At 50.5% G+C, this 21,840-nt stretch overlaps 1 protein-coding gene across 3 annotated transcripts in view; it reads right to left on the reverse strand.

Moving 5' to 3' along the window:
- The window catches only part of Limk2 (LIM domain kinase 2), a 73,695-nt gene that overhangs the window by 33,021 nt on the left and 18,834 nt on the right, over window positions 1-21,840 (reverse strand). Inside the window, exon 1 of one of the 3 annotated variants that reach the window (XM_075944062.1) lies at window positions 557-1,095. In XM_075944062.1, the coding sequence (XP_075800177.1) occupies window positions 557-609 (53 nt within the window). In that variant the 5' untranslated portion in view covers window positions 610-1,095. Of the gene's footprint in view, window positions 1-556; window positions 1,108-21,206; window positions 21,307-21,840 lie in introns of those variants that run through there. The other 2 variants (XM_075944060.1, XM_075944061.1) reach the window with 2 other exon arrangements.

Raw genomic sequence — 21,840 nt, forward strand, 5'->3', positions numbered from 1 at the left:
AGGGGAAGAAAGTTTCACGCCTCCTCGTGAAGGGCCCACAGAGAGCCCCTGCGGATACTCAGACCTGGGGGCTGACCCAGAAACTTCACTCATGGGAGCTAAGAGACCATTCATGGCCAGGGCAAATATGCTTGCTATTAAGAGAACACATACACAGTGCCTACTGTGTACCAGGCTACTTACACCCAGGCCTTGCCAGCTTTCAGTTTGGCAAAACCTGCCCATCCTGCTTGTTGGGACTAACTCCTGGGCAGGCGGTACGGCCTGTAGGTAAGACATGTGAGGGTTACAGAAGGCAACCCACTTGTGGTTCTCCCCAGAAACGGCAACAACCAAGGTGCGTTAGGAAGGCAAGCCCGGGCTCCTGGGCGCTTCCTTCACCTCCCTGTTTTTAGGACATCGGGGTGCCCTTTCCAGGCCGCTTCTGCCCTGGTATAAGCTCTTCTGGCAAAACCAGGCACAAGTGAAGTCAGGAGAACAAGGAAGACATCAGCCTTCCCCTCAGGAGTAGGGGCCGGGAGAGGGGATGAGGAGGAGGACTTGGAGAGCAACTCACCTAAAGGGGTCTCTGGAGGTGAAGTAAGCCGGGACAGACAAGTAACTCCCCATCTTCTTCCCACACCAGATAAACAGGCTCAGCTGCAACCCCGTCTGGGAGTGCCTCAGGCTGGCTGCAGACGGCCACCATGACAGGCGGGGTTCCCGGCACCTCTGGTTGGAGCCGGCCGCCCGGTGCTCACCTCTGCCTCCGGAGCAGCAGGAGAGAGGACTCTAGGCCCCTGGCTCCCTGGCAGATTCCCGCAGGGGCACAAGGGTGGTGCTTCTCCTCCCTAGTGCTCGGGAGCCCCGTGCCTCCTCGGGGCTGCGGGAGAAGCACCTCTCTTCAGAGGCTGTGGACACTCAGGCATTCTGGGGAAGGGGCCGGTGATTAGCTAAAAATGAGATGCTGCTGTCAAGTTAGTCCCGGCCTTCAGTCCCACCCACCCCGAATGAGGGAGGGAGGAAGAGGAGGGGCTCGGGCAGAACCGAGGTGTGTGGTTGGAGCAGCTCTTAGGAAACAGAGCTCGCAGTGAGGGGTGGAGCCCGGGCGGGAGCGAGGCTGCAGGCAAGCGCGGTAGACAATAACTGGAGGTAGCCGCGCGTCCACCGCACAGCTCAGGGCGGGACAGCGCGGGAGGGCCAACACATCCGAGTCCGAATGTCCCCAGCCTGAAGAGCTGCCTGCGGGACTGACTCGGCCGAGACGTGAAAAGCACGTCAGCCAGCATCGGCAGAGAGACACCCACGGGAGGTGGGGGTCTCTCCAGGAAGGGAGGCCGCTCCCTAGAAACATCTTCAGCTCTGGACTGGTTCTGTCCTGGTGTGGGGACTCCCATCCACCTACTCCCTCTGGCTTGGTCTGGGGACAGCCTCAAGGGAGCTGGTCACTTCCACTCTGGGGCAGGGCTGTGCTGCTGGACAAGGAAACAGGGCCCAGGGTAGGCATTCTCTGAGATGGAATCATCCCCACTTTATATTATAGGAAAGTGAAGTGGCCAGAGATTAGGTGACTTGCTGCTGGCCGAAAGCCATTCAGTGGTGAGGCTGGGACACCCAGCTTCGTTCCCATAAGTCACGTATCGATCCCAGTAAACAGTGGTGTTTCTTCCACCGTCTGTACAAGGGAAACCTCAACTTAAGAATTACCTCAATCAGACTGGTCTGTGGCCCTGTCCCTGAGGAACTGTCTTGATTGATGATTGATGTGGGAGGGCCCAGCAGGTGAGTCTAGAAAGTGTAAGAAAGCTAGCAGAGGGCCAGGTACAGTTGCCCACACTTTTAACCCGGAGAAAGCGTCTGTCTTTTTGTTGTTTGTTTTGTTTTCGAAAACAGGGTTCCTGTAGCTCTGGATGTCCAGGAACTCGCTCTGTAGACCAGGCTGGTCTTTGAACTCGGAGATCCACCTGCCTCTGCCTTCTGCGTGCTGGGAATAAAGGTGTGTGTCATCACCTACAGCAAGACCTTGTCGTAAAAAAATAAAATAAAAATAAAATAAAAAATAAATAAAGCTAGCAGAAAATGAAAAGAGCAAGTAGGAAGTAGCTTTCCTCAAGATTTGTACTCCAGGCTCCTGCCTTGAGCGCCTCTCCTGACCCCTCAAGGAAGGGCTCTGACCTGGAAGTGTAAGCTGAAATAAACCCTTCCCTCCCCAAGCTGCTTTTGGTCCTGGTATTTACCACAGCGACAGAAAGTAAAGTAGGCTTGTGTCCAGTGTTACTATGCTTCTCCCACCGGAGAATGGACAGGTGGAAGAGATGATGATATGAGGCGCCGTCCAGGAGAGCGAAAGCCCTAGATATCTGGGATAGGAGCAGACCAAACCAGAGCCTACATGAAGATCTCCTCTCCCCGAGTCTAGAGGGCTACAGAGGGGAAAGGAAGACTGCTGGAGGGGACTAGGAGCCACCCAGGCCTTGATGGACAGGAGAGCTGGGACACAGGCTCTTCCCACCTGGTACGCACACCTAGTCACACAGCAACTATCTGTTACTGTGAAGGGTGACAGGGAGGTCCAGGACAGAAGTGATCCCTAGGTGACAAGGGACTGCGTTTCCATTTCTCCCGCTGGGTGTGCAGCCTGGCTGGCCTGTGTGGTAAGAGCCTAGGTCTGTATCCTAGCAAGGAGCGTTCACTGAGCATGTAGTATGTCCTTGGCCCCGGGTTAAGTGCTCACCAAACATTCTCTACTGTTTTAAAATGACCCAGTCTGGCAGTGGTGGCACGTGCCTTTCTTAATCCCAGCACCCAGGAGGCAGAGACACGTGGATCTCTGAGTTTTGAGGCCAGCCTGGTCTACAGAGTGAGTTCCAGGACAGCCAGGGCTGTTAAACAGAGAAAACCTGTCTCAAAAAACAAACAAAACAAAATAAACAAAAAAGCCTTTGTGAGGCATACATGTTACATACATGTTACACCCACTGAACAAATGACAAAACCACAGTTCTGAGGGGTTATTGCCAGCTTGAAAACACCTTGTTAATAGTGAGGATGGATCTCAACCCCAGTAAGAATAATGCCTCTGGAGGGGGGCAAAACACTTTCTTCTGTAAGGGGTTAGAGGTCAAATAGGTCAAAGATCATATAGACCCTGTCCTAGCTACTCAATATTCAACAACACATCATCCTCAGTAAAATATAAACAAATAAATACAGCTGTATTTCAATAAAACTTTATTTGTGGATATTTGAATTTTGTATAATTTTCTGGTGATGTGAAATAGTCTATGGCTTTCTTATTTGTTTGTTTACCCCCTCAACCATTTAAAAATGTAAAAACTCAGCCTGGTGGTGGTGGCGCACGCCTTTAATCCCAGCACTCAGGAGGTAGAAGCAGGTGGATTTCTGTGAGATCGAGGCCAGCCTGGTCTACAAGAGCTAGTTCCAGGACAGGAACCAAAAGCTACGGAGAAACCCTGTCTCGAAAAATCAAAAAAAAAGTAAAAACTCAAAGACAGTGCAGAAACATGGTTAAAAATGGCTCTGAGTGCTAAGTGTGGTATTCTAGCAGAGACAGGTGAATCTCTGGGAGTTTGAAGCCAGACTGGTTGTCATAGAGAGTTCCAGGCCAGCCAGGCTGCATAGTGAGACCCTGTCTCCAAAATTAAAGGTTTTGGCATCTGTAGCGGATGCTGAATTCAGGTTTGCCCATTTACCACTGCAGACAGCACTGCAGCTCTAGAAGCGGTGGAGAGTGAGCGGGGAGGGGGCATGCAGCCTGCACCTCATCAGTGGAGAAGAGTGAGCATGGGATGGCCACGCAGCCTGCACCTCGAACTGCTTGCAACACTGGGAATGACGGTTAACCCACTATTTGGTAGTGCCGTACCCACCCCACCCCCCTTAGAGAGGAAGGAACTGAGGTACACTGAGGTTATCTAACTGAACAACTAGGAAGGGAAGCCAGGATCTGAACCTAAGCTAGACAGGATAGGCTGTGCTTCACCATGCTGGACTGGGGTAGTGCAGCCTGGGCCCAGAGCCAGACTGTCTGGGTTTGAATGCAACAATGCACTCCCCTTAAGCCCTTGGCATTGAGTCTGGAACACATTAAGAGTTGATAAATGCTAGCTGTTAATATCATTGAGACTACTGTTCAACTTCTGCACTAGATGCGTAGCCTTTAGAAAGCCTCTGCCGGTCTAGGCTTTGGGTTAGGTCTCTACATAGCTTCAACATCCTTTCATTCCTATAAGGGGCTGGTGGGCTCTCTGTTTTCCTTGGACCTCAAGTTGAGATTAAATCTCTTGATCCAGTCTCGAAGGAATCAGGATCTTGGCTGGGGGCCACACAAGGGCCACGGGGGTGAAGCAGAGTGGAAGGGAGGTACCACAGGACACTGAGGGCTGGTGGCTGGCTGGAAGCTCTTGAGCCCAGATGTACTACGCTCCCCTGTAATTCAATCAGGCAAGGAGGGAGCCCCTATTTAAATCTGCAGCTAACATCAAATTTATCCTTTGATTTCCATCTGATGAACGGAGTGTAGATGGAAGAAAATCAAGGCACAGAGGCCAGGGCCAGGGAGCCCCTGAGCATAACTCCTTTTGACGTTTCCCAGGGCTCTGTTGCTCCGGTGGCCGCGGGCTGCAGTGAGTCGGTGTCTAGGAATGCAGGCTGGAGGCTGCGGGCCTTCTCCTCTTCCCTCTCTCCTCACAAAGGATATGGTGGGTGGAATAGTGGGGAACTAAGAAGAGGATTCCTCAGTGCCACGTGAGTGCCCCTCACCCGGAAGTGCGGCAGCCGTCTCCCCAAGCTCTGGGCTGCAGCGGAAACCCCTCCCCTCTGGAATCTATCTGACCCCCATAAATCTGGCTTTCAGGAGATGCCTTTAAAGGATTGATCACCAGATAAAGGGAACACTGGTTAGTCAGATGCTGGCTACTCATAGTGAGATTCCTTCAGGCCAACCTCAAAGGGTCCAAACCACTCAGAACCAGGAGGTGGAAAGCCACACTGGGGGATACACTTTCCCTTTCTGTCCAGAAAAGGGAGCTGCTCTGAAAGGTCCAAGGAGCAGCTGGGAGGGACCCAACAGTCACAGATGCCCAACGCAACAGCAAGGACCCTGGGACTGGCAGTTATAGCTCAGACAAAACGGCAAGGTGGTGCTAATCTCCTGTACATTTCACGATTTGGAAACGAACTGCCCAGAACCAACTGAGACTCCAAGGTGCCTGGGTTTGATACAGGTTGAAGAACAGTTTTCAGAGCTGAGAGCCTTCAGAGGTCATCCTGGTGAGCTGTGGTGAATGAATGGATCACTCACCCTATCCTCTGCCTTCACGAAAGCTTCAGACAAACGAGCTAAAACTCAGTGACCTGTGTTTGCTGCACGAGGCCCTCTGTTGGTGTGGAGGACTCCAAGCAGGAAAAGGTTGCTGCCTGCTTGCTTGCTTGCTTGCTTGCTTGCTTGCTTGCTTGCTTGCTTGCTTGCTGGGGACTACTTGAGCACACTGGGCTATAAATTCATAGCTCCTTTTCTTTTTTAAAGAAAAATTTAAATTTTGAAACAGGATCTCAGAATGTCAGGTTGTCCTTGAATTTGTAATCCTCCTGTTTCAGCCTCCTGAGTAGCTACAGGCACACGTATCATGGCCGTCTGGGAACCTGTCTCTTATCCTTGCTGCTAAACACAGCCATCCCCCTGAGCAGACCATCCGGTCTCTGCTCTTCCCCCCCCCAGCTTACTTTCTAGACTTTGGAAGCACCTAGAAAGAACACTTACAGCATGCCCCGATAGCTTTATGTCACCTTGACACAAGCTAAAGTTATCTGAGAGAAGGGAACTTTAATTAAGAAATTAACTTCATTCTCGGGGTGTGGTGGTGCACATCTTTAATCCCAGCACTCAGGAAAAAGAGTCTCTGAATTCAAGGCCAGCCTGGTCTACCTTGAGTGAGTTCCAGGACAGCCAAGCCAGGATTACACATGGAAACGCTGTCTCGAAAAAAACCCAAACCCGAACCCAAAGAAGAAAGGAAAAGAAAAATGAAAGAAAGGCAAAAAAACCCCAAAAAACAAAAACACGCCCCCACAAAATAATGCTGTAAGCAAGCCTACAAGGCATTTTCTTAGTGCCTTAGTGGGAGGGCCCAGTCCATTGTGGGTGGTGCCACCCCTGGGCTGATGGTCCTGGGTCTAAGAATGTAGGCTGAGCAAGCCATGAGCAACAAGCCGGTAAGCACCATTCTCCATGGCTTCTGCACCAGCTCCAGGATCCTGCCCTGGCTTCCTTCAGAGATGGACTACAAAGTAGAAGTGGAAGATAAACCCTTTCTTCCCCACTTGCTTTCTGGGCATGGTGTTTCCTCACAGCAACAGAAACCCACAGCAGGACACCAGAGGACTCCCCTCCAGGCTCATCTGTTTCACTTTTGGAGTAGCGTGACAAGACCAGGGATGAGGGAGCATGTGCTTTCTGCCGTTCACACACCGCTTCACCGTCACAGAATTCCTCAGCACAAATCCCTCACACACACCCCATCCCCCTTGATGCTGTCATCCTACCGAAAAGCCTGGCAGGACCACCACACCAGGACCTGAGGCTGTCACTTTAACTACTCCACCAGATAGGCTGCTTTGACCATATCCTGCCCTGACCACAACTGGCTTCCCTCAGGTACCCCCAAACCTCTGCTCCTAGCTCCTCCCACAGCCTCCTGTGCCTTCATCTGGCCGCTGTCTTTTTTTTCTTTCACCCAACTATAATGGAACACTCATTCCCCTCATGGGTTTCGACATGTCTCCAAGCCCTCCACACACAAGCAAGGTTCCGTGTCCATGTGCTCCGTAACTATGGCTCTAGACTCTCTATGTGGGTGTGACTACAGTCCAGAGGGTGGACGATAACTAACATCTTCAAGGCATGCTCAGTTCCCAAGGAGTCTAGTCCCTCACAATGGTGGGGCACGGCAAGCCAGCTCAGCGGCGACAGGCAATCTACCACATTCACATGGACTGAAGTACAGGGCTGAGGTAGAAGCAGCGCCCGCTGATCTTAAATCTCAAGGCCTTTCTCCTCCACAGACCGAGTCAAAGATTTGGGAACAGGGCCTGCATGTGTTGGGTCCTGCTTTCTGGTTTTTTCCCTCCCTACAATTGTACCGTGAGGATAAAAATGGAAGGGTAACAAACCCCTGGGAAACCCCAAGAGAACTGCATGGCCAGCAAGCCCCTGGGAACTAGAAACATCCACTTCCTGCGGAGCCTAAGCAATCGGCTCCTCTCCCAGGGGTTCACTGCCACCTGCCCATCATCTGCCCAGAACTTGTATGGTGTCGAAAAGATCATAAACTTACTTTTTTCAGGATCTCTCTTTCCCTGTTTAAAACAAAACAAAACAAACTGGGCCACTTGTATGTGTTTTTCCCTCTCAGATCCCCATCCAGACAGGCACGGAGATGGAGGGGGCAGCCATTAGACTCTGGGCATGACCACCCTTCTCCGGTCTCTCTAGAGCTACCACAGGGGCTCCACCACTGCATGTGCTTTCCAGCTGCCCCCTTTCAGGGTATTAGGATCATCTGATATCACACACATCATATAATGGGTGCAACTGTACATTTGGGCTTTTCTATTTGCCGTTCCTACTTTTGACTTAGTTTCCATCCAGAAGCCAAGCTGTATGCTCTTTCTTCCCGTGAGAGCTGGTTAGTGTGATGCCTTCGTCAGGGCTGGTAGGGCAGCTTGAGCCCAGGAGCTCATAGTCACCCAGTAGAGGGTACTTAGTTTTCACACTAGGAAACGCGGAGTTCCACAAGGCAGACACAGAGGTGAGCTTGGTATGCACGCACATACGGTCACTAAATTCCGACACTGGGGGCTGTCACCTCCTTTTTACACAGGAAGAAATGAAGGCTTTTCTTCAATTGAGATGGCCTGTCAGAGAGGCTCCTGTAGAAGAACTGGCAGGGCTGGGATTTAACTTGAGTATCCAGGTTCAAACACTGAAGTTGTCACAAACAGCTATTCTGTGCTTACTTCTTGATCACAGTGGTATTTCTCAAGGTGTGGAGGAAAGAACACCTTGAGAATTCTGGAGCCCGCTAGGAAAATGACGCTATCCCCGGCAGTGCCCAGTACACAGCACCACAGTTTCTGAGGCTGGGGGAAGACAGTAGTTGTGGTACACACCGAAAGCCGAGGACACAGCTTTCTTCTTTCCAAGCACTTCACTTGATTTCGTCTCCCTGCCACGCTAACCCTGGATGTAGACAGAATAACTGTCGCTCCCTCGCTGCAAACGTGAATGTACAGAGAGATGCTCATTTTATGCTGAAGGCTGCTTGCTCACTGTCAGGGTTAGGGTTGCTTAAGCCTCGACTTACTGGGAACTTTTGCCTTCCTCGTGCTGCTATTACTCATTTGAAACTCCATGGCAACTATCACCCTCTTTTTGCAAAGACACTGTATGGAAGAGGAGCTTAGGACACATGGCCATCCTGTTCCAACTGGAGTTGCAGAAGTGACTCAGTGATAGAGCTTTTCTAGTATGCAGAAGGCCTTGGGTTCCACCTCCAGCAACACATACGTGCACATACATGTAAGCTCAAACAAATGCGTACTGTTAACTTCAAAACCCGTTGTCACGTCTACAAGAGTCAGTCACGGAGGAGGTGGGAGGTAGACCTCTGAGCCAATCACGTGTTTCAGAGCACTGTCAAGAAGGCGGAGCCAGATGATGACGACAGAGACACAGAAGGAAAAAAAAACCCTAATTTAAGTCTGACATGGGATGCCGAAGCTGTTTGGTCATCGTGAGGAGAGTGAAGACAGGAGAATTGTGCTGTGGCACATGCCTTGCATTCAGGAGACAAAGACAGGAGGATTTCTGTGAGTTTGAGGCCAGTCGAATCTACATAGTGAATTCCATGACAGCCAAGGCTATGCAGAGAGACCCTGTCTCAAATTCCTGCCCCATCCCAAAGAGAGAAAACTTGGTAGCACCTCTCTAGCATGACTCAGAGAGAGAAGGGGGGCGGTTCTAACATTTTGTGGGGGTGAAAGAGAAACAGCAGAGTGGATTGCTATGGCAGCAAAGGGGAGGGGGCTTTGATGGTTTAATACTCAGTCATAGTATAGACAGAGGTCTTTCCGTTTGTTTGTCTGTTTTGAGACAAGGTGTTCTCTGTGTAGTACTGGCTGTCCTAGAATTCACTCTGTAGACCAGGCCTGTCTCTGCCTCCCGAGTGTTGGGACTAAGGGCGAGGGCTACCACTGCCTGGCTCTAGACAGAGGTCTTATTACACTGTCCATCTCAGGAGAAAAGCTTGCCTGGGGTACTGCACAGCAGAGAGGATGAGGGTGCGCACGAGAAGGACTTCATTCAAGCTCTCTGAAACATCATTTCACAAGGGACTACTCACAGAGCAAACACTGACACCGCTCCATTCTAGGCAGTGTGCGAAGCCACGCAGTGTGCAATGCCACGGGGCACAAAGGTAGATTAGATATGGTTCCACCCTTGGAAAACTATACTTGAAGACTACGGCTGGGTGCACAAACAAATACAGCAAGGGCTATAACTCAAGTATGAGGAAGATTAACAAGGAGGGTGAAAAAAGTCTCCTCTGATTGGTGGGGATGGACATGGGGTGGGGTTCCTCCAGAGGACAAGCTGGATCAGCTGACCTAGCAGGCTGATTGCCATGCAGACAAGAGACTTCTAGCTTGAAGGAACAACATAACCCTGAGCCTGTCCACTAGCAACAATGTAGTTGAAGAGGGGGGATGGTGAGCCGCGATAGATCACTAAAGACCAGACCCCTGGGCAACTAAACATACACACAGGCAGTGAAGAGTTATCAGAAGCATTTAAGCAAGTGAAGGGTCCCAATGGCTAGGGACCCGCTAATATCTGTTTCTAATATCTGAAACACCAAGGTGCTGTCTCAGCTCAAGTCTTTGTCCTGAGGCCACATCTCCATGGACCTGGCTATTTTAACCACTGACATTTAGCTGTATGGCTGTAAGCACTTAGAATCAAATGGTGGCCCCTGTAGATAATCATCCACTGCTCTATGATACTGGGAAATTCAGGGCTGGGATGTGGCTCAGTGGTGGAATGTCTGCCTAGTACTCATGAAGTCTGGAGTGGATCCTCACTATTGAAAACAAACAAAAACATCACAAGAAAAGGGCTGGAGAGAGATGCTCAGTGGTTAAGATGCAGCAGATCTGGGTTTGATTCCCAGCACACAAATGTCTGTAACTCTAGACCGGGAGATCTAATGCCCTCTGCGGGCACCAGGCATGTACATGATGCACGGACACGCAAAGGGGAAAAGCACCCATACATATGTTTAGGTATGTGTGTGCCTGCTTGATTTTATGTGTGCCAGGTGTGTGCAGGTGTTCATGGAGTCCAGAGTGTGTCAGAACCCCCAGAAATGGAGTTAGGGGGTTCTGTTGTAGGTGCTGGAAACTGAAACCAGACTTTCTGCAAGAGCCACAAGTGATCTTAACACTAAACCATCTCTCCAACCCCTATTTAAAAAAAAAAAAATTAACAAAAATAACAGCAAAAACAACAACAACAAAAACCTCCTAAAACAACAGCAAAACTGTTGGCCATTCAGTGTCAAATGCTTCATCCGCATGGACATTCTTCTCCTGGGCACTGGGAGGAAGAAATCTTTTGCTATGCCAGCACATCTTAAGGCAATGGCAGCAGAGTCCATAAAAGACCTAAGATCCTTCCCTGGTTAACAACAGCTTACTGTGTGATCTCATCAAGGCTTTAGCCCTCTCTGTGCTTCAGTTTCTTATTTGATAAAGGGATTAAGGTGAGAAAACAATTCCACACCCATTAGGTCAATGCTCAAAGACGCCATGGTAGTCAGAGGAAGGCCGGCTGCTAACCACCCATAGCCCTCTCTACAGCTGGCTTCTTGGTGAATGAACTAAACTGGGCCCTTCGGTAGAGCAGCAGACGTACCCCAGAGAAGTGGAGACACTGTGACGGTTTACCAACACCACTGTCTACCTATACAATGACAAGAGAAATCAGCACAGGGAGGACTGAGACCTACGCTGGGCATCGCTGGGCATCGTAGTACACACACTTAGAGCTCCAGTCAATTGGGAAGCTGGGGCAGAAAGATCAACTGAGTCAAGCCTTAGGGCTTAAAACCAGCCTGAGTGACGGAGTGAGACCCTATCTCAAAAACAAACAAACAAACAACAAACAAAACAAAGCCTGCGTGGCTAACTTGGGCATCAGAAGGCTGTTTTGTGTGCATGGACAGAGATTTTTTTTCCCCTCTGAGATGTAATGAGTTGGTCAAACTAGCTCTGTTTCCATATAGAAAGAACCTAGCCCCTTACAGGCACAGCGATGACTCTGCCTTGCGGCCTTTTCACTTCTACCTTGCTGCTGGCCGCTTAGTTACTCATTTTTCTTTTGTGTGCGTCTTAGTTAGGGTTCCTACTGCTGTGTAGAGGCAGCATGACCATGCAACTCTTATAAAGAAAACATTTAGTGGGGTGGCTTACATCTTCAGAGGTTTAGCCCCTTATTATCATGGCGGGATGTGGCGGCATGAGGACAAACGGAGTGCTGGAGTTGAGAGCCCTACATCTCGGTCCTGGCAGCAGGAAGTGAGCTGACTTACTAGGCATGGATTGGGCATATATGAGTCCTCAAAGCCTACCTCCACAGTGACACACTCCCTCCAACAAGGCCATACTTGCTGCAACAAACTCACATCTCTTAATAGTGCCACTCCCTTTGGGGGCCATTTTTTTTTAAATCACCAGTTTGTTTTACTGTTTTGTTTTTTTTTCTATGGCAGGGTCTTATGTATCTAATGAAGCCCTGAGAGTGTGATGTCCTGATTCAGTACATGCTGTTGACTTGAGACAACCAGTCAAGGACAAAGTCTCAGACCCACAGGAAATTGGCAAAGCCTCATTGTCCCCTATCCCCTCAATGAGGCTCGGAACGGTGGCAAAGTCCCTCTCCTCGAGTATGAATGTTGACAGTGTGTGCAGAAAACGTCCACCATAGCTTTCCCTACCTGGATGTTTACGGCCTGGAGTCGGCTCCTCTACAGAGACTACTCCCACAGAGAGTAACTAACCCTGCCTCCTCATTCAGCTGTATATAATAACCCTGATTGTTTAGCTGGATATAATAACCTGCCTCCTTGTTTATCTGTATATAATAACTCCACTCCCTTGTTCAACTATATAGAATAACAGTGCCTCTCTGTCCAACCCTATATAATAAACACACGGGAGCCCAGTCCACCCTACCCCAACTTTTCAGTACATGTGTCTGTCATTTCTTTATTTCCTTGTTGCCCTAGACAGAGTTCTAGGATTCAAGCCATAGCAACCCCAGGGCCGGCCTCCAACTTACTATGTAGCTGAAGAGGACTTATCTTTAGTGTCAACTGATAAAACACTTTTCCTCAGATTGCCCTGTAGACAAGTCTGTGGGAGCATTTTCTTCATTAATGACTGACGTGGGAGGGCTCCATCCACGGTGGGTGGTGCCACCTCTCAGCAGCTGGTCCTGGCTTATAAAAGAAAGCAGGTTGAGCAAGCCCTGGGGAAAAAACCAGAGTGCAGAGCTCCTCCTTGCTCTGCTTCAGTTCCTGCATCCAGGTTCCGGGCCTGACTCCCCTCAGTGACGGGCTGTACTGTGGAAGCGTGAGATGAAATAAACCCAGGTGGCTTTTGGTCATGGTGTCTACCATGGTGCAATAGAAAGCACACCAGGGGAATGTGCAAGGCCTGTTTCTAGCGCCACACGCGCTATTTCACTTGCGCACCCCCCACACTGTAACACTAGCAGGTAGGACACAAGTTAGATCTCCAGTTAGGAATGAATTAACAACTGAAGTCCGAGCACGGAACCTGGAAATAGGAGGAGAGACAACAAGTCACAGAAAGTACCTGCAGTGCGCAGCCAGTCAGGGCACAGCCAGGATGTGCCCCTGGAATCTGGCCTTACCACATGTTGCTGCTCTCATGGGCTGAGCTTCAGCTCATAGGCACAAGCTTCATTTTCTTAGAGAACTGCCATGTATTCGCCATTCCCACCACAAGCCAGCTACGGCATAAGTCAAAGCCGTCATTCAAGTATTCCATTGTTTCCACTCTATGTTCGGCAGTATCTTCTGCTAGTGCCGTACTTTGCAGGTAAATTATTTTGTTTTAGCAGTGCTCAGGACCGAACTCAAAGCCCTGTGCATGTTGGGTACATAGTCGACCACTGAGCTAGAGATACCCTCCCCTACCCCTGACCCAAAGGTAACAGTAACACTGCCGAGCAACAAAGTAGCTTACTACTGGTTGGGACTGAGAGTTTGCACATTCTAGACAATTTAGACTTGGTGTGGATTAGAGCAGCTGGACTTATTTTCCCTACTGCATTCTTCCCAGAGATCCCGGGCACCCAGGACTTGCTCCTGTCTGGGCTGTACCTACAAACGCAGCTCAAGGCTGCTGGAGAACAGGCTCTCGGGTCTCTTCACTGCTCCCCACTGCAGGCTAGCCCCTCTGAAGGCAGAAGACAGGCTTATCTTCTTACCTGACCTCACAATTCTCCAGAGCCCAGTGTCTGGCCCAATTCCTCCCTGCCATTTACAGGAACCGCAGCCACAGCCCGCTAAGGGAAGGATGTGGAAAAGCGGAAGTGCAGGAAAGGCCGCACTTACATCACAGCTCAGGCAACTCTTTCAACGACTTGTTTCCTATACCAGTGATGTGTCGGTGGTAACACAATGAGGGACAAAATGCCCAGAAGTCCCTGAGGTCCCTTTCCATGAGAAGTCACAGGGTACCATAAAGGAAATCATTGCACAAATCTAAAACTTCAAGAGACGCGTCAGATGAAACTGAAAGCTCGGATGGGGAACTGAGCAGTATCCTTCAAGGGTGAGGAATATCGGTCCCTGAGCCATCCAGGGACAGACCTGACCCATGAGCAGAAGCTAATGAGGCAAAAAGAGGGAGCTGGCATTCCAGGCCCAGGGCACAGAACAATACAAGCGTTGTCAGCAGGAAAAGCAGGGGGGTTCAAGTGCAGAAAGCAGGAGGCCCTGGACACACACCGCTGTGGAAGACAGTAGAACAGAGCATGTGCAGATCCTTTTCAACACTGGGGAGCCCTGTGCATGCCAGGCGAGCACTCTGCCACGGAGCGGCAGCCTCAACCCGTTTTTCTGTTTGTTTTGTTTTTAATGTGTTTCTGAGAGTTGCAACTGAATGAATGTATTTGTACATTCATTCACATGTGTACAGCACAGAGAGGACCAGCAGAGGGTGTCAGAACTCTAGAACTAGAGTTACAGACCGTTGTGAGTTGTCATGTGGGTGCTGGGATTGAACTCAGGGGCCTCTGCAAGTGTTCTTAACCTCCAAGCCATCTCTCCAGTTCCCAGATTTTTTTCAAGATTTATTCTTTTTTTTTTTTTTTGAGACAGGTTTTCTCTGCATTAAAGCTCTGGCTGTCCTGAAACTCATTCTATAGACCAGGCTGGCCTCAAACTCACAGCGATCCACCTGTCCCTGCCTGCTGAGTGCTGGGGTTAAATGTGTGCGCCACCACTGCCTGGCTATTTTAGTTTTAATTGTGTGTGTGGGTGAGCATGTGCAGGTGAGTAAGCTGCCTGCGGAGGGCACGGATGCCAGGTCCCCTGCACCTGGAGGTGCAGGAAGTTGGGAGCTCCTTGACATGGGTGCTGGCAACCCAACTCAGGTCCTCTGCAAGAGCGGTCTATGCTCTTAACTGCTAGGGCATCTCCTCTCAGATATTCTGTGTGCCACACACTTCGGCTGCTCTGGAGAGAATGAGTGGCTTGGGAGGTGGGAGAGTGGGAGGGGAGACGGACAGCTTGGGATGGGGCAGGAGAATAAGAGACAGAATAAAGTGAATACATTCATAAACAGTGTACGTTGGAGATAGAGCTGAGAGGCCGAGGCTAGAGATGACTCAGGAGCTAAGGGCACTGCCCGCTTTTCCAGAAGACCCAAGTTTAGTTCCCAGTGCCACATCAGGTGTCTCACAAGCACCTTTAACTCCAACTCCAAGGGATGCAACGCCTTCTTCTGGCCTCTGAGGGCATCCCCACCCATGTGGTACATATGCTCACACACACACACAAACACACACACACAACCACACAAATACAAATAATAAACATAAACCCTGGGCCAGGCATTGTGGCGGACACCCTTAATCCCAGCCCTTGGGAGGCAGGAACAACCTGGTATACAGAGTGAGTTCCAGGACGGTCAGGCTATATAATAAGACCAAACCTCAAAACTAACTAACTAACTAAATCTGAAAAACAAAAAAGACAAATAAAAACTGACAGAGGCTGGGTCATGAAGGACAAGGAAGTAGAAGTATCAAGGACTTTCATTTGTGACCTAGGCAGGTGATGGAGTGTGGTGTCCATCATTCAGTGAACCAGGCTAAAGTGGGTGAGTCCCAGCTGAGTCCAGCGTTTCTGGAAGATACCTGAAGAGACATACAAAAGTGGACCACAGTGGTGTTTCCTGTGAGTCCCAGCTACTTAGGTAGCCGAGGCACAATGACTGCTTGAACACAGAGTTTGAAAACAGCCTGGGCAGCCCTGTAGGATTCCATTTGAAAACAGAAGAAGAACAGGCAGCTAGTAGGACAGATGAGGTCAGAGCTCAGTAAGGGGCCGGGGCAGAAGGAGCTCATCTCAGGGTCTGTGTGCGGTGGACAGTGGAAGTCAGAGCTGTTCAGGAGGCAGCCTGGGGAGTCACACCTAAGGAGTCACACCACAGGCCTGGGAAGACAAGAAAACTGCAATTACCAGAGAGGCTGGGCATGCGGAAAACGGGGGCATGAGGAATGTCATGGAAGCCAAAAGCTGGGTGTGATGATTTAGACCGAGAATCCCAGCACCAGGAAGCTGGGAAGTGTGGCTGCGGTTGTGGACAGCCTGGACTATGTAGCTAATTCTAAGCCAGTCCCAGAAAGACAGAGACCATGTTACACACACACACACACACACACACACACACACACACACACACACACGTGTCAACTATTCCTCCCAGGCCTTTCTGTTTTAGTGTAAGGTGGAGGTGACCGTGAGTGTTGTATCAGATGAGAAAGCTCTTAGTGTAGAGCCTACCAAATGTCCACAAATGTCCCCCTATCTCTTTCCACCTCTTACTTCTGTCGGACAGTGGCAGCAGGCCTCCTCACTTCACAAAGAGTAGTGCAGGATGAAGGCACACTGATGGCCACAGACTGCCACATCCCAGAGACTCAAGGGGGACAAAGAGGGGTCAGGTGTCTGTTCTTCCTTCCTTTCTGTCATGCAGGCTCAGCTCCAGCCAGCATCCAACAGTTAGCTCCGGTGACCTGCCTGTGCCTCATTTCCTCAAAGATAAACTGGATAAACAATCTCTTTCCTGAGTCATCACAGCCAGAATTGAAGCCGGGGCTAGCACCAGCAGTGAACAGCAGAGGGCGGAGTTGCTCTACAACCTGCGGCCCCAGGAGCCCAAGGCAGAGAGTTAGCTGCAGGTAGAACTGGCGCTGGGGAGGGCAAGAAGACTTCAAGGTTATCTGACACAAGCGGTGTGCCCCCCTCCCCCTTACAGAAGCAGAAGTGAGGTTAAATGACATAGCCAGAATTCAGCAATGCCAAGGTTCATGACAGCAGATGCCTGGGTTCAGATCCCAGATGGGTGGGTGTCTAACCGGCTGCACAACTTTAGCAGATAACTCTCGCTTCTCTAAACAGAGGCAAATAGCAATTTAAATGCATTTACATCTGTTGATTTGTTCATTTTGAGGCAGGGTCTCACTCGGTAGCCAAGAATTCACGATACTTTTGCCTCGGTGCTCAGATTACAGGCAGAAGGCACCGCGCCTGGTTTGGTTCTGCCTTTTGCATTTAAGACAAGGTCTTACTGCACAGCTCAGCTGGTCTCAGGCTCACAGCCCCCCGGGGCAGCCTCTCAGGTGCTGGAATTATAGGTGCATACGAACACTCCTCAGCTGTCCACTTTCAAAGGTAAGACAAGTAATTCATTTACTGAGTTATCTCCAAGATTAAATAATACAATGCTTGTAAAATGCTAAGCCAGTGCCTGGCATGGGTGCTAATTTGTGGTTCCTAGAACTGGAAGCAGGGTACCACACCTACATAGAGTATGGTCTGGCAGTTCAGAAAGCTCCTTTGCCAGGCGATCTGCTCCACTACAGCTTCGGATTCTCAGCCATTTCCTCGCTGACATTTTTAAGGTCACAAGCGGAGCAGAGAGTGGCATTAGCCCTCCCAGAGCACAGGCCTTGTCAAACACTTCTTACAAGACACAGTTCAGTCTGTGCTTGTCATCCTGAGAAAAGAGGCTGGACCGTTTCCAGGGCCCTGGGAGTGGTGAATTCCTTTTGTTAATTCAGCCAGAAACCAGTTCCAAAAACAGCAATTCAGTAAGGGCCATGAAAGACTAACAGCCGCTCCTCCTTCTCCCAGGACCCTGCTTACAAGGCTGAACGCCTGTGGTAAGAGCAAATCCGGAAATCTGAGAGCTAGCTTGTGGTGATGCGTTCCCAGAACTCCAGAGGCTTAAACAGGAGGCTCTCAAATTTGAGGCCAGCCCGAGATGCTCATAGACTGGACAACTTCGTCTCCAGATAGCTCAGTGGTAGAGCACACTGCGCAGTATGCGAGGCCCTGGGTTCAATCCCCAACAACGGAACAACCACAAAGTCACCAAGAGGCGGGTAGGGTAGGCATGCCTGTAATCCCAAAGCTAAGGACACTGAAGCAGGAAGGATTTTGAGGCCAGCCTGGGTTACGCTGCAAAACGCTCTCTCAAAAATTTTAAAAGGGCTAGAGATGTAGGTCAGTTGGTAGAATACTCGCATGGCACACGGGAAACCCTGGCTCAATCAGCACAGCATAAGCCAGGCATGGTGGTCCATACCTGCAGTCCCAGTCCAAGGCCAACCTGGGACATGAGACTGTCTTAAAAAGAGGGGGAGATGGACAAGAGAGACAGGCAGGCCAGCCAGGTCACCATTCACAGTTCACATGCTAATTTCAGCTGCCAGCGTGTGTTCGGGTTCCTCTCTCGCCCCAGGAGGCACCCAAGCCAGGAGCTTCAGAGAGAACAGCTCCAGATTTAGACTCAGTGGCATTCTTCAAAGAAAAGCAGGTCAGAGGCGCTCACAGTTTAAAAGGGAAAAGGAACAAGGGCAGGGCTGGTCAGCCATGTCTCTGATAGTTCAGAAGGATCCTGGCCAAGTGCCAATGCTCTGAGCTACTTCCAGGAGGCCCACCAGGTGGACATCCCTGAACCTAGGGGAAGCCTCTCAGAGGTGGCCAGATGTCACTCCAGATCAAGGTGGAACCCAGTGAGGGAGGGGAGGGGGGAGGGGGGAGCAACCCCAACAACCTGTTCATTCAATCCAGCCTCGCCCAGTTACAAGGTGTGTGTGGTGGTGAGGGATGGGGAGCAGGGGGATGGGACACACATGCCCCTTACTTTTCTTTAACTGTGGCCCAGCTAGGAAGAGCAAGCCTAGAAGGAAGTCATAAAGAATGAACTTTTCTGAAAGCCACAAAGGAAAGGTCCTGCCCCAGCGGGCCCACACCACATACTCTAAACCAGATTGCGGGCGGGCTGGCTGGGTAGGAAGACTGTAAAGGACTGTTCAAACCCCTTAGCCCCACATTCCCCTTAGCCCAGTTTGCCCCTGAGGTCAAAAAATGCTCATTCCTAGGCCTGAGGAGCTTTCTCTGATTTGGGCAAAAGTAAAACTGGATCTAAAAGACAGCAACCCTCCCGGGGGCGTATGAGCATACTCTGCGGGAGGGCATCCCACTTCTACCATGAGAAAGCTCCCGGTGAGAGCCGGTCTCCTTCAGAAGAGTCCATTACAGAGCTATCTTCAAGGCAAAGCAGTCATCAACAGGAGCAGATGCTCTGCCTGCCACCCGCCACGACCCAAGTCCCCACCCCCACCCCACCAGTCCCCACCTACCAGCCCCCCCACACCTCCCCTCAGTCCCCACCCCCACCAGTCCCCACCTACCAGCCCCTCCACACCTCCCCCACGGTCCCCACCCGTACCAGTCCCCACCTGCCAGCTCCCCTACCCCCCCAGTCCCCACCTGCCCCCCACGGTCCCCACCCCCACCAGTCCCCATCCTCCACCCCCACCCGGTGATCTTTGCACCACAGCAGTTCAAAGCCACCCTCCAGAAACTCCGACAAAGGGCCAAGAACAGAAAGCGACAGCTACTAGTTATTAAGGTGTTTTTTTATGGGCAAATTATCTGCAGAGTAATTTAGAGTATCGATTACCCGCAACGAGCCTGAGAGCTGAGTAATGGTCTTATCTAAGGCAACAGGACACCTTGAAAGGCTCTGAGAGCTTTGCCGTCCCACTCCAGAGCCTGCAGCCTTATGTGGTCATCTGCGTGCTAACAAGATTTACCTTTTGTCTTTTTAAGGTAAGGGTATTGCTTTGTAGCCCAGACTCGCTCAAACTCAGAATCCTCCATCTTAGTTTTCTGAGAGCTGGAATGACATGCACGCCACCCCGCCTGTATAGTTCTCCTCACACCCTCACAAGCAAACATCTGATCAAAACTTCAAAGGGTTCCAGCCCTTGTCGTCCACGGCCCAGCAACCCTGAGCGGTCTTCATCTTCAGTGTGAAGAGGCTACAGATTTAACAGGTAGCCTCTTCTAGCCATCTGAAATAACAAGAGCTAGCACATGTTTAGTGAGAGGCCAGCCTGGTCTACAGAGCAAGTTCTAGGACAGCCGAGGCAAAAGAAAGAACGAACGAACGAAAGGAAGGAAGGAAGGAAGGAACAACAAGCACTAGCTTGTTCTACCATGCTCTGCTGATCCGAACAGAAAACAATATCGATAGGAATGTGGACAGGGACAAATGCAATTGTGTGGGTCAGAGGCCAAAGCAAGGCTGGCCTCAGCTCTGAAATGAAAGAACTAACTAGCCAAAGGCTTTTCCTACAGGCCCCTTAAGGCTCTGCTAACCTCTGCCTCTAGCGTATAACATAGCACAGAAAAGGCAGAATCCACTTCCCCAGGAGCAGAGGGAGGAGGAGCTAAGGCAATGAGAACCGTGAACAAAACGAGAAGTCTGGGTTGGACCTAAAGAACAGGAAAACACTGGTCCATCTCCAGCCCTTTGGTGGTCAAATCGCTCCAGGCCATCCCCCACCTTGAACCTGGAGGGTGGAGAGAGGCAAGGGCTTAAAGGACCCTTAAATTATTTGACACCAGCTTTGCACAGAGAGCTGTGTGGGCAGCCAGAATACACAGCACGTGGTCTCTTGTCAACATCCATTTCCTTCTCAGGACACGAGCCTAGGGGCGACACACTCTCACCCCGCCTCTGGAGGGGACAGTACCTCATCCACCAGTTCAGAATGACTGTGGGCTAGAACTGTTGTCTGCAAAAACAAGGCTCCTCCCCCTGAAAGGAGATCAGTGTTCAGTGGGTGTCTACTAAACACTGCATACTGGGGTCCCTAGGAACATCTCTAGTTCCAGATAACTGAGCCCCAGAAAGCAGGAACAAACGTGGCTTTGGAGCCTGTAATATTTAAAAACATCTATTTGTCTGTCTGTCTGGTTGGTGTGCATGTGTCTAAACGCAGGTGCACAGGCCATGGTGTGCATGTGAGGTCAGAGGACCACTGCTCAGAGCTGTCCCACCACAAGGGCCGGAGCATGGAACTTGGTGGCAAGTACCTTCTCCCCTGCCCTGACACTGTCATTATTAAGAAACTGAGCAGCTTCAATAATAATCTGGAAGTAATAAAAAAAGTCACACAAAGGAGGGCCACAGGGAGGCATCCTGCGGGACAGAGATGACACTCACGAGGCACCTCATAGCCAGTGGTGTGGCCATGGGGACAGTCACTCTCTCTGGTCTGCTCCCACACCCTAAGGTGAGGGCGTTGGAGAAACCCTAGAACAGCCCCCCTTCCTCTAGCTGTCCTCGACTCACCTGTGGCTCCTGCACTTTAATCTGGCCCCAGGGGTGTTCCTCCTTGGCGCAATCCTCTCCCTGCCCCTAATGCCCAACTGAGATTAAAGTTCTCGGGCCAGAAAACTGTCTTTTTCCAAACGTGAAAACAGTGCAGGGCCACAGGACGGCGGTGAGGGGAGGAGGGCGGAAGTACTTACCGGAAGCAGGAGCTGTGCCAGGCTTCACTGGTCGTCCTGTACAGTCTCTGGCTCAGAGGAACATAGCCCCCACAGCCCCGGCACCTCCAGGCTTCCTCACCTGAACACAAAACCAAGACAGTCAGTCCCTAAGTAGCAGGAAGCAAAGGACTGGAATCTCAGTCATGTGGAATAAGATCGAGTTAACAGAAGCTCCGGCTGAAGGAATCAGGCTCTATCCATGCTTGGTCCACCCCTCCACAAGACCGCTGCTAAACACTTGCCTGGCCTCAGGGAAGGGAATTTCTGACTTCAAAAGTAATCTCAACCAAAAAAAAAAAAAAAAAAAAAAAAAAAACAATGGCTCTGATTGGGCCACTGAGACAGACCAGCGAGTAAAGGCATCCAGCCTGGTGACCTGGCACCCACATGGGGGACGGAGAACCTGCTCCTGCGAGTTGTCCTCTGTCACACACATGCCACAGTGTGTGTAAGAAACATTAAATATTAGTCTTCTCTATCAAACATGGTAAAACTTGTATGACAAGGAACTCAAACCTTTTTTATCGTCTCCACCTTGTAAAACTTTTCTGCAAATGTTTTAATGCCCATCTGGTTAAAGTCTTGTTTGTCCTAAGGCCCTGCAGCATTCTTG

This window comes from Microtus pennsylvanicus, chromosome 12 (assembly GCF_037038515.1).
Source record: "Microtus pennsylvanicus isolate mMicPen1 chromosome 12, mMicPen1.hap1, whole genome shotgun sequence".
Classification (NCBI taxonomy): domain Eukaryota; kingdom Metazoa; phylum Chordata; class Mammalia; order Rodentia; family Cricetidae; genus Microtus; species Microtus pennsylvanicus.